The following is an 11,748-nucleotide window of genomic DNA, read 5'->3' as shown; positions in this document are numbered from 1 at the left end:
CTGTGTGTATTTCCAGTGCCCCACGGCAGTGCTCTCCGGGCTCTGGCTTACCTGCCCTGCCCGTGGGCCCTCCCTGCCGCAGCGGGCACCGGGCACACACCGAGGTCTCCGGGAACGGGGGGAGCGGGGGTCACGCCCCTCCGCAGCGCGGTGCTGCTGGTCTCGCACAGCGCAGCCCCGGCCGAGGCTCGGAAAGCCCAGCTGGCTCCGCGCAGCGGGGAGACGGGAGCAGCCCGGCACCGGGGCGCTGCCCACAGCCGCTGCCGGCCCGCCCGGCAGGGAGCGCAGCCGCCCCGCAGAGCGGCAAGATGGCGGCCGCCGCCTCAGGGCGGCGTTACCCCGCGCTTCCTGACGTCAGCAGGGCGCGCGGCGGCGCGTGCGCGCGGGGCGGGGCCGGGGCGGCCGGCGGGGCGGCAGCGCCATGGGGCCGGCGGGGCCGGCGGGGCCGGCGGGGCGGCGGGCGGGCGGCGGGCGGGGCTTGGCGCGGGGCGGCGGGGCGGAGCGGCCGCACGGGTGCGAGCAGTGCGGGAAGGCCTTCGCGCAGGCCGGCGCCTTGGCCAAGCACCGGCGGGTGCACACCGGGGAGAAGCCGTACCGCTGCCCGGTGTGCGCCAAGGCCTTCGCGCTCTCCTCGGGGCTGGTGCTCCACAAGCGCACGCACACCGGGGAGCGGCCCCACGCCTGTGCGCTCTGCGGCAAGGCCTTCATCTCCTCCTCGCACCTCGCCCTCCACCTGCGCTCCCACACGGGCGAGAGGCGGTACCAGTGCCCGGCCTGCGGCAAGCTTTTCCTCCAGTCCTCCCACCTGGTGCGCCACAAGGCCATCCACAGCGGCGAGCGGCCCTTCAAGTGCGAGGACTGCGGCAAGCTCTTCGGGCGCGCCTCCCACCTGGCGACCCACCGCCGCGTGCACACGGGCGAGCGGCCGTTCAAGTGCGCACAGTGCGAGAAGGCCTTCACACAGAAGGCCGGGCTGGTGCTCCACGTCCGCCTGCACACCGGCGAGCGGCCCTACCGGTGCGACAAGTGCGGGAAGAACTTCCGCTCCTCTGCCCACCTCGTCTCGCACCAGCTTCTGGAGTCAGGGGAGAGGAACTTCAAGTGCGCCGCCTGCGGGAAGGCCTTCAAGCAGGCGTCGTCCCTCAAGCAGCACCTGAAGACCCACGAGGCGCGTGAGCCTCACTGCTGCTCGGTCTGTGGCCGAGCCTTTTCCAGGTCCTCTTACCTCCAGCTTCACATGAGAACGCACAGCGGTGAGCGGCCGTACCACTGCTTGGTTTGCAACCGGACGTATGCCAAAATTTCAACCTTTGAAAAACATTGTAAAAGGCACCAGCAGGATGAAGAGCGGCCTGATGTGAGGCCCAGGGCGATGACCACCAGGGCAAAAGCCCTGGCCGAAAAGAAAAAGCAGGAGCAGAAACGGCAGCACCGAGATGACTGCCTCGAGCAACCTCAGCAGGCTGACCCAAAGCAGCAGCAGGTGGAAAAGCTGTAAAATCATTAAAACAAGAACCGTTCCTGGGCCCCTGCAACATGGCTTGTGGGAGGTGGGAGCTTCTGGTTTAATTTTTAACAAAAACGACAATGACATGCTGCACCAGCATTACTCCAGAGCGTATTTCCCAATGAGATTCTCTCTCTGCCGCAAGGTTCAATGCAAACACTTCTCCAGGGCGCAGCAAGGTACTTAAAAGTCCGCTGAGGTCCCCCGCAGTCCGGGTGGCGTACAGAACGCTGCGCGGTTACAGGGGGGTTCCACCCTGTTTGCAGGCCCCAGTGGTTTTGTTTCATGTCAGCAGTGTTTGCTAACGCAGACTTCTGGGGATTCCTGACCAAAGCACCTGCTTTTACCCAGATTGAAGGAGGGATGATGGTTCTTTGTATGCAGAAATAAACTAAGTTGTAGTCTTTTAAGCGAAGGCAAAGGTTTTGGTTGAAGAGGCAAGAGAGTTGGTGCACCTACAGAAAACAGATTTGTACCAACAGTGGGTTTAGGAAACAAGTAGGAATTTGTCCTGCAAAACAGGATTTGTTTTTAAAAACACTGTACATAGCGAGAAAATAGCATCTTTGAGCCTTTTCTGTTTTTCTCACTGTTAGTTACAACGAGGCATTGTACTTGGCATCCAGATACTGCTGTGTATGAAGTATGTTTAAAGCACGGCAGATTTATTGCCAAGGCAACTTAACTCATCTTTCTCGAAACTAATAAAGACAGGTGCCAAAAATCTGTAACTCATCTTGATTGAGTTTGACTTTTGAAATCCCAGATTGTAGTAAAGGTACAAGAAATTTTTATTTTATTTTAAACCTGACTTTTGGGAATGTAAAATATAGTGACAAGGGAATTCTAAGCCTTGTCTCCTGAATTAAACTGCTGTAGCTGATTTGCTGGCTAGTGACCATGCTGAGGGAATAAGGCAAGATGCCACGAAAGGGTTGCTGTCGAAGCGGAATGTTTCAGATTTGTTCTGGGGTATGAGATCGGACTCCAGTGAGTACTAAGTAATTTTGTAAGCATTAACAAAATGGCCTTTATTACAGCAGTGTTCTTTATGAGCCAGCACTTTGTACTGACTTTCGATAAGCTTTATGTCATTGTAGCAACAGTACTATGAGCTTCTTTACATCCTTATTTATTGGTTATTGTTACCCGGTAATTTATTATGACAGAAAAAAGGAAGCAGTGAGTTCCGTTTTAAGTTCACATTCCAGATTTTCTGTACCAAGTCCCTGATTATTTTAATGCTATTTCCCTGCCATTGTGTGAAAACACGTATTACGCACTTTAATGATCTTTATGGATAGGCTTCTGGTTTTGGTTTCTATAGCATGTTCACAGCTTTGCTTTAAGGCCAAAAAAGGAATTTTTCAAAAGCTTGCACATTTAAAGTATTGCAGTGTATCAGGCCACAAATCACGTTGGTAGATGATAGATCTGGATTACATCTAAGAACTAATAATTTATAGCTAACAAAACTGCATTAAATAATTCTTTAACTTTTTGTACTTCAGGGTTTCCTTGGCGCTGGGTATACTGAGATACAACTCTTATTGTTGAACTGATGGTTTTGTATTCAGCTGATTAATATACTTTAAATATTTATGTGGTCAGATATTTCAAATGAGATCTATCTAAACCAGTGTTTCTCATCATGACAAATTCTAATGTAAATTTTTGCTACAGTCTTGAGATTTTGGGTTGTGACCAGTCATGTTGTTAGGAGGAACTAGACACGCTGGGTTTTATTTCCAGTTCAGTTATGCCATTGCCACATAAGCAGAGTTCTATCTTGTTTTGTATTTCAGTACAGGTTATTAAAATAATACACACTGCTCTCTTTTCCTGCAGTCGCTTTTTTTCTTTAATCCTGTTCTCACCTAAATATAAAAGTTTGCTTATGGAAGTGAAAAATATTTGCTAATTTTCTAGCATTCCTTGAAACTTATCTTGCAAAGGTAACTGCAAAATAACGATTTCTCTTTCATTTCTGGCATTTCTCTCTGCCAGATGTGGACAGCAGTGCCCTGGTGGTTCTGTCTGTACCTGTAACATGGCATGCCAAGACGCAGAACCAAAATTTCAGTGGGAAGAAAATAAAATAGTGGCCTTTTAAAGATCAGTTGTATGTTGCTCCTTTAATAGTTTTGGAGGTGTTTTGGTTTATTTTGCTTTGTTTAACAAGCTTCCCATTTTTTTCTTCTAGTTTCTTCCTCTGTCAGCTGTCTTCCCCCTGCAAGCAGAAATCCACTCTGTCTGGGATGCAGGGTGAACTCAGACTTTGTATGGTGAAATCCAGCATCAAGAATATTTCGGACCGGGAAAATGGAAAATGCGCTCTAATGCCCTGACTGTTGCATTACAGTCAGTAAGGCCAGGCAAATCCTTTAGATTTAATATCTGGTAAGGGAATAAGTTCAGTCCATGGAGCACTCACAGAAATGCTGCCGCTTTCTTTTGAAATGTTATTTTTCAGCTTAATGTACAGAGGGAGCAGGAATGTGCTTTGATGTCGCTAGACTGCCAGGATGGAGAAGCACCTCTCAGTGCTGTCGCAGCTTGCAGCATGGAGTTCTGAGTGCACAGGAGACGTGCCCCAGCAGCACAGTGCTTTGCTTACACACTTGCTTTACTCCATTCAACAAGGTCAGGAATGTTCCTCCTCTGGGGTCTGTAGAAGTCCACATTTGATTTGTGGAAAAAGCGTAATTCATTTTCCTTTTTAAAATAAGTTATTTTTCTTGCTGTCAGCACATGAACTCTGCTGTTGAATGGTTCAGCCTGAATGCACTTCCATCAACAGTTAACAGCATGAATTTTTTTTTTAGATGTGCTCACAACAATAATCAGCAGTCCCAGTAAGATTAGATCCTTTGCGGAAGAACATTTTTGTGAGGATCTGGTACAGTAATTTTATGTCTGGTGCTGGTAATTTTATTTCTGATCCAGAGGGTTCCCCTTCACAGATGCTGTCCATCTAAATTATCTGGGAAGAGTGCAGGTTCTAACCTCCCAGAGCAAAAAGGAATGGCAGCATTTTTAATTAGGAAAATGTAATTCAGCAGAGCTCCAATGCAGCATGTATGAACTAAATCCGCCCCAGTCTGTTGCTTTTCTAGTTTGCAAAGTTAATTGGACTCTGTTAAACATCTTGGGCTCTTGCTGTTAGCGTACTTTATTTTCTTTGCTTCATTTTTAGTACTTTTGGTAAGTAGTTCTTGTCTTGACAGGGCATTTCATATAAGAAACCATCTGTTGGTGCCCTTCCTGGTGGGAAATTCACCTTTATCCTCTTCTATAGGCAGTCAAAAGTGTAACTGACAAATGTGTCCAAACGTCAGGTAGGCACTGGTAGTGTAATGCTGCTGTTTCATCCTCGGGCGGCCTCTGAGGGCCCCAAGGGTCCCACAGCGCAGACCCCAGAGCTCCCTGTTACCAAACCATCATTCTGCAGGTTGTCACATGCCAGTCTGCACTGATGGCAAAAATGTGGATTTTCTGAGCGCTCCTGGAATCGATGCAATGTCAGATCGATGTAACCAGTGCCAGTGAGCTAAGAGCACACACACCTCTGGTACCCAGCAGGCACATCTGTTGCATGAGGTGGAGGCATAACTAAAAATTATTTAATAATGTCATTAGCCTCTCACCTTCCCTTCCTGAAGGCTGAACTATCCCTGCTAGAGCCTGAAAACCAGTGGTGTCAAGACTGGCACTTCTAAGTATCTACCCTGTCGTTTCAGGGGGGCTAGCCAGTTGCTTTAGCCTTTTGAGCCTCCTTCAGAGCCAGCTGTGACATCTTCCTTGCAAAGCTCTGACACCTGCTCTTTGGTCGGCCCCAAGGCTTGAGGGATTTTCCTTTTTCCCCAGAAAGCCTCCCCGCGCTTCTGAGCCATTCACAGTGCCACCCAAGCCCCTTGTCATGGCAGCATCCTTTTTCTTGGCTGGATGCAGGGGGCTTCCACAGTCTGTGGGGCTGTGGGGTGTTAGCAGAGGTGCTGTGGGTGGCTGGCAGCGGCTGTGCCTCCGCATGCGAGCAGCAGTGTGCGGTGGTGGGTTGTTGGCAGAGGCGGTTTATGCTGGGTGCTTGGGCTGGTCTTGCCCAAACTGCTTTGCCGGCCTCTCCCACCGTGCCAGTGTGCGGCTGTCCCCACAGTCCGCGCTCTCAGCTGAGCCACCACTTTGTGTCAAGAGCAGGACGCCAGGGGAGCTGAGCTGCAGTGCAGGCCGGGTGGTGCTGAGGGCTGTGACCATGCAGTCTCTGTTTCAGGAATTTCACTTCGGGAAACCTCTGCTTTCCTCGCTGACTGGGGAGGAGTGTTCAGGGCTTGGTGGCCTGAGCACCACATATGGCACCGCTGGCAGTCAGGGTGCTCACCTCAAAGGAAGATGCACTCTCTGCCTCCCTGACAAGAGGCACCAGCTCTACTGTGCTGTCTCCTGTGCCAGGTTAAAGCCTCTCTGTGAATTCCCAGGAGTGGCATTACCAAGTCAAGGTCACCCTTACTGCCAGAAACGTGCACAGTCACACTGCGTCACTCCCTGCTCCTGCTCTCATTGCTCGCCAAGGGAGAGGATGGGCTGCTCCGTGTCTCACCGGCTCTGCCAGTGTTCAGGCCAGCTCTTCGCCACTGCGATGCTGTGCAGAGCTGCTGAAAAGGCTCAGTCTCAGGGAAGGGTTTCTCATCCATGTCAGCACTGCTGCTGCGGGGAGGCAGAAGGCAGGTGGGACTTGGAGACCTGCCAGACAACCTCACCAGTAGACCCTTGTGCTGAAGCATCAGAGCCCTCTGCTGAACTCAGGTTCAGGCTCAAGAGAGGGTCATGAGAGTCCCCGCTACTCTGCCTAACCCTGGGGACACTGGGACAGATGGTGTCCCCATTCATTGTCCTCATACACTGCCCCAGGTCTGTACAAGTGTTGGAAACAGCTGAACTGAGAACCGATGGGAATGTTAATGTAGCAGAAGTTTCTTGGATGCTAAACAGGTTCTCCACAATGAGCACTACCCTGGGCTGGAAAAACTGCTTTTTTAATTCTAGATGGAGTACAAAGCGTTGTCTTTCTTGTATGCGTGTCTCTGCTGAGTGTCCCCTTCCACAGCTTGGGAAGCAGATGAGAGCAACAAGATGGCCCCTGTCTGAAGACATGTCATTTTGCATATTAAATTGTTACAAAACACGGAATGAGGTAAAAATGACATCATCATCTGCAGGCATCTTTGTCATGAATTTGTTGCTATAGATGTTGCCAGCCGTGAATGCCTAACTCACAGGTATTGCTGAGCTGGACAGCAAGTGCAGACTGAAAAAGGCATGCGCCTAGGCTGCAGGGAAATGGTCCTAGGGTCAGTTTTGGCTCTGCAAAGGCTCACCACTGCAAGCCCCTGCATGACCCTGGCAGCAGCAGACACATCCTGAACAGCAGCAGTCGCGCAGAGATGAATTGCGCTCCTTTGGCCTTGCAGATACATCTGCCAGTTAGTACAGCCAGGCGGAACACAGCGGTGGTGACAGCCTTGGGCTGTTTGGCCAGCCACAGTGATGCCAGGGAGGAGATGAAGGGTTGATGCCCAACAGGAAAGAAACCCAGGGGTGTGAGCCATAGCAGTGCTTCAGGCTGCGTCCTGCAGGCTTCCCCTCTGACACCGAAGGGCAGCTGGGGCGCTGCACACAGCCCTGGCACAAAAGGACACGTTTTTCACCGGAGACCAATTGCGGCCCAGAGACCAAACCAACATTTTATTCTCACCATTTCCACGCATTCTGGAGGCTGTGCCTGGTCTACATTAACACACTGTGGTCACACGGTACAGATCCCCCCCTTCCCTTCTGACTGAGCCTGGAGACCTTGCCAAGGCACATCCCAGGCCCAGAAGCTGTCCCCATATGTCCCCTCGTATGCTTTCGCTTCCAGTTCTGCAGGCAGCTAAGAGCAGGATTCATTGACATGAGAAAAGCCTGGGCTGTTAGATGGTTATGCTTTGCCTTTCAAGCCAAGGGTATCTCAAAAATGCGTGGGCTCTGCTGAGCCCCTGTGACGGGCCAGGGGCTGTGCTGCCTGGGTTAGTACCATGCACAGGGTGGTCAGAGCCCACAGGAATCAATGGGAGCCTTTCTGTTCAGGCCAGTGGGCTCAGAACCATGTTTCTGTAACCAGCCCTTCTGCAATCACCTTCTACTTCAGCCCTTGAATTTCCTTTCCCTTTGCAAGCAAGCTTGGATTGCAGCGTCCGCCTGCCTCCAGCCCCATGCACGTCCTTTGCATACAGCAGGAGTGAAGGAGCTTGAAATAAGGCATTCAGACACTGCATCCAGCCAGGTGGGCACTGGCTGACAGGCTTTCCTGAGCCGTGTGGGTGTTTCTTGTTCACAAAGCCGCAGAACTTAATAAGCTGCTTAAGTCTAGCACAAGCTTAACTCCGAGAAGCCCCCGATCACACCCAGTCTTTCTCCTGGAGGAGTGATGCTGCTCTGCATCTCTCCGGCATGAGCAGGAGTTGCTCACCTGCTTCCCACCAGCTCACTCATGCTCAAAGAACTCATGGCAAGCAGCGGTGACCATGGCAATGAAGGCTACAAACTCCTGGAAGTCGCACTCTGCATCCCCATCGCTGTCCAGTGCCTCCATGACTTTGTCCACAGTCTCCTGGTCTTTGATCTCCTGAAGGGACAGAAACAGGCAGCCAAAGCTGGGGAGGATCAGACTGAGGCCCAGGCAGTAACAAGTCCTCGCTTCTCAGGAGCTCTCATGGCTGAATCTCTGTTCAGACACATCCCAAATAGCTGTTTCCCATCTGCGTTGGCGCACTGCTCTGCACTTGCAGCAGCAGCTGTGCAACAGCAGTCCTCCTGAAGCAGATTTTTCAGCCACAGCTGTGCTGCTGGGAAGGCCGCCTTGAGCCCCTTGGGGCAAGGCTGCCCCCCCCCCCCCTTCCCAGGGAAGGATATTTCCCTAGCATCCAACCCAAACCCCAACCTCCAACACAGGGTGTTGCCCTTGTCCTGCCACCTGCTGCTCCTGCAGAGCTGAGGCAAAGTGTTTAATGCACTACTGCATGAATAACCCCCTTCCCCTTCTCTTGCTTCGCATGGGAGATGGAGTTAGCGGAGCCTGGCAGCTGCTCAACGCGGCTTTCTGCACCCACCGAGCCATGCTGTGCGGAGGGCAATACTTACGCCAAGGAAATGGGTCAACTCGTTGTTAATGAGTTCCTTCAGTTCTGATTTCTTCAGCTTGTGCTTATCTCCCTCCTTCCCTGAGTACTGGTGAAAGGCATCAATGATGGCAATCATGGCCTTCTCCAGCTCAGACATGATCACAGCGTGGCCCTGAGGTCAGAGGGAGTGATGGGTGAGTTAGCCTGGGCAAGTTCCAGCAATGCCTTTTGCTTTGCAAGCACAGCCACCCCAGGACTACCCCCGTGCATCAGCAATGCTGAGGCCCTCACTCAAAACGTGCTGCTGAAGGGCACCACTGTCAGCTCTCGATTCAGGGAGGAAGATGAGAGACCTTGGCTCTGCCTCTGAGAGCTCTCCAGGAGGGGACAGCCACAGTGTGAAGAGTGCCCGGTGTGGGACTGTCACATGCCGGGAGCTGACACATCCCCTGGGCTGATGTGAGTTTGGGTCTCTGTGTAAGCAAAGCACAGGGGAGGAAACGAGGAGAGGCTGCAAAGCCCTGGCAGCTTCCAGCAAAGTGCTCCTGCATTTTCCGCCTGCGTGGACCTGTCTATCAAGGCAGCATGTCACTTCACCTCTTCTTTCTCCCACTGCTTAACCCATTACTTTGTTCTCCTTGCTTGGGAGAGGGGCAGGCAGGGGTTTCATTTCTGCACATGGAGTTTCAGAAAGGTTTTGCTGTCCCCTCTCCGCAGGTGCTCTTGCCCCTGCCTTCCTTGCCTGCAAGGCCTGGCTCCAACTGAGTAGCCGGGGGACCCAGGGCCAGAACCAGTGGCACAAAATAAGCACATCTCCTCTAACCTCCCTCCTCCCACACTTGATCTGGAGAACCTCTTGGGAATGTTAATCATTGGGATCGCAGTGTTTCCTGCAGATTTCAGAAAGAGGCAAACCAAAGAGACTGATTGAAAAGGGAGATGCAAAACCACCTTCCGAAAAGCTGTCTAATGCACTGATGGTGGGGAGAACAGAAAAAGCCTTATTGTCTGGCACTTGGTTAATTCAAACCCCCCGGATAAACGTCTCCTTCCCTGCAGCCTGGCTCCTGTTTCGCCACCGCAAGGCCTGCTGCTGGAGGCACTGAATCTCATCCTACAGCCTGACTCAAGCTGACTCCCTCCCCTGTGCACCAGTCAGCGTCCAAACTGCAAAACCTTTTCCAGTCAGGTAGGAAATATTCCTGAAGCACTACATGCATCCATCCTAATGGCCCTTTGCATGCTCGTGCCCTGAGCTAGCTGCCAGTGGCGCTGCCTGCTTCCCCATCCGCAAGGCTGAGGAGCGTTTCAGCTCCCCGCCAGCCTCTGCTTTAGCGGCGGAGCTCGGAGCGGTGCCGGTGCCCCCGCACCACCCCTCCCGCAGCAGCGGCCCACCTGCTCTGGCAGCCGAGCACCTGCCTCGGCGTCCCCCAGCCCCTCTCACCTCCCTCTGCGGCGGGGCCGTGGCACAGCAGCGCGGGGCGGCCGGGGCTCTCTGCCTTCTTATGGCCGGGGGCGGAGAGCCCGGGCCCTGCGGCGGCGCCCGCGGCACCAATGGCAGCGGGGGGCGGGGGGCCGAGCCGGGCGCGGGGCCGCAGCGCACGGCCGCGCACACAGGGCGCATTGACGCGCCGCAGCCCACGGCCGCGGGCGTGGGCGCTGCCGCAGAGAAAGGCGCCGTTGTGGGACAAGACGTCGCCGGGCAGCCAGCAGGGGAGCCGGCCCGGCCGCACCGCCTGTGCCGCGGCTCTCGCTCACGGCAAAGGCGATGAACCGCGAGCCCTGGCTGCACAGGCGTGGTCAGAGATGGGCTGGGGGCCCCAACGCCTGCCCCGAGGTGCCCCACAGCCACGGCCGTGGCCAGAGCCAGGCGTGTGGCAATGGTGGCCCGTCCCTGTCCCTGTGGGCCCTGTCCCAGGGCTGCAGCACCCTCTAGGGCAGAGTTCTCCTTGGCATCTGACGGGAACATCCATCGGGGCATCTTGTGCCTGCGGCCTCTTGTCCTGTCACGTGCACCTCTGAAACAGGTCTGGCTGTGTCTTCTCTGCCACCCCACAAATCTGGGGGACAGTGGCACCCTTTTGGGGGAATTGCAATCATATCGGGCTGTGCGTGCTTGAAGGACAGAGCTGGCAGCAGCAGCGGCTCCTCCCTGATGGCTGTGGGAGGAACAATGCCAGATTCTGCAGCCTGCCTTACCAAGCCCTCACAAAAAGCCATGTCGAGTGGCTCAGGGTTGTGAAGGTGCTCTCACAAGGCTGTCACCTGGCTGGCAACTGTGACACCTCCCTTCGGCTGGGGGGATGGTAGGAACCTCCTGCCTGTGTCTACCTGTCATGCTTGTCATAGCTGTGCAGGTGGTGTGGCTCAGAAGTCCTCTGCCAGCCCCAGCAGCCACCACAGGCATTAAACGCAGTTTTATTTAAACCCAAGAGCTGCAAGTTTCCCTTCCCACCAGAGGCTCCCTCGCAGGCTGGTGCACAGGCTTGATGGAGGTGATGTTTGTGGGGGCTGGCGGGCAGCCCAGCAGGGAAGGGGGATCTGGAGGGGAGCAGGCAACGAGCAGCAAACAGCGTCTTTCATCCAGAGCGCTCCTGGTAGCGCTATGGTTTATAACCATAGAGAACATGCTGAAGAAAGCAGGTTTCCAGTGTGTTTCATTGCCTAGCCATGCTGTTTTCCAAGAATGGGATGGGATGAGCCAAAGTTGAAGCTGTCTGCTATTACTTTATGTAGCATGTTTCCATTTACACCTTTTTTTTACTGCAGTACAGGATCAATAATTATCTTATGCCTGTGTCGAATTTCAGGCTCAGTACAACTCAGAACAGATCACCACTGTTACTGAGAAGATGGGTTAGCAATACCCATGATGGAGAGCCCAGAGGTGTCGTCTCATTACCATAGTCAGCTCCCGTGGAGAAATGTGAGGAGTGTAAGAGCCTTAAACATATGCTTGTGGAGCAGGAAGAAGATCTGAACTTCTTAAAAGATGTCCCTTTGAAGAGGTAAGACTGTATTGCTGGGCAAACCCCGTTCCTGTGTTCCCCAAAGCTACCACGGATGAGATCACTGACACAAGGG

The 11,748-nt window shown here is 53.4% G+C and overlaps 2 protein-coding genes across 4 annotated transcripts; one reads left to right on the top strand and one right to left on the bottom strand.

The window, feature by feature from the left end:
* Window positions 1-51: 51 nt before the first annotated feature.
* LOC308069035 (uncharacterized protein) lies at window positions 52-3,340 on the top strand. The gene has a single exon (XM_080400729.1). The coding sequence runs from the start codon at window positions 422-424 to the stop codon at window positions 1,496-1,498; it is 1,077 nt and encodes a 358-aa protein (XP_080256855.1). The 5' UTR covers window positions 52-421; the 3' UTR covers window positions 1,499-3,340.
* S100B (S100 calcium binding protein B) lies at window positions 1,565-11,482 on the bottom strand. Of its 3 annotated transcripts, none has more exons than XM_080400730.1 (4): window positions 10,109-11,482; window positions 8,684-8,836; window positions 8,013-8,168; window positions 1,565-7,183 (listed from the first exon to the last, which is right to left on the bottom strand). In XM_080400730.1, exons 1-3 carry the CDS (start codon window positions 10,643-10,645, stop codon window positions 8,028-8,030), a joined length of 831 nt encoding a protein of 276 aa, XP_080256856.1. In that variant the 5' UTR covers window positions 10,646-11,482; the 3' UTR covers window positions 1,565-7,183; window positions 8,013-8,027. The 3 variants fall into 3 exon arrangements, with proteins under 3 accessions (XP_080256856.1, XP_080256857.1, XP_080256858.1); XM_080400731.1 differs by having other exon boundaries at window positions 1,565-1,962; XM_080400732.1 differs by lacking the exon at window positions 1,565-7,183 and having other exon boundaries at window positions 7,198-8,168; window positions 10,060-10,198.
* Window positions 11,483-11,748: the final 266 nt, after the last annotated feature.

Source organism: Falco punctatus (genome assembly GCF_963210335.1).
Source record: "Falco punctatus genome assembly, chromosome: 8".
Lineage (NCBI taxonomy): Eukaryota > Metazoa > Chordata > Aves > Falconiformes > Falconidae > Falco > Falco punctatus.
The sequence above is the reverse complement of the archived record's forward strand: the minus strand, read 5'-3'. Positions and strand labels throughout refer to the sequence as shown.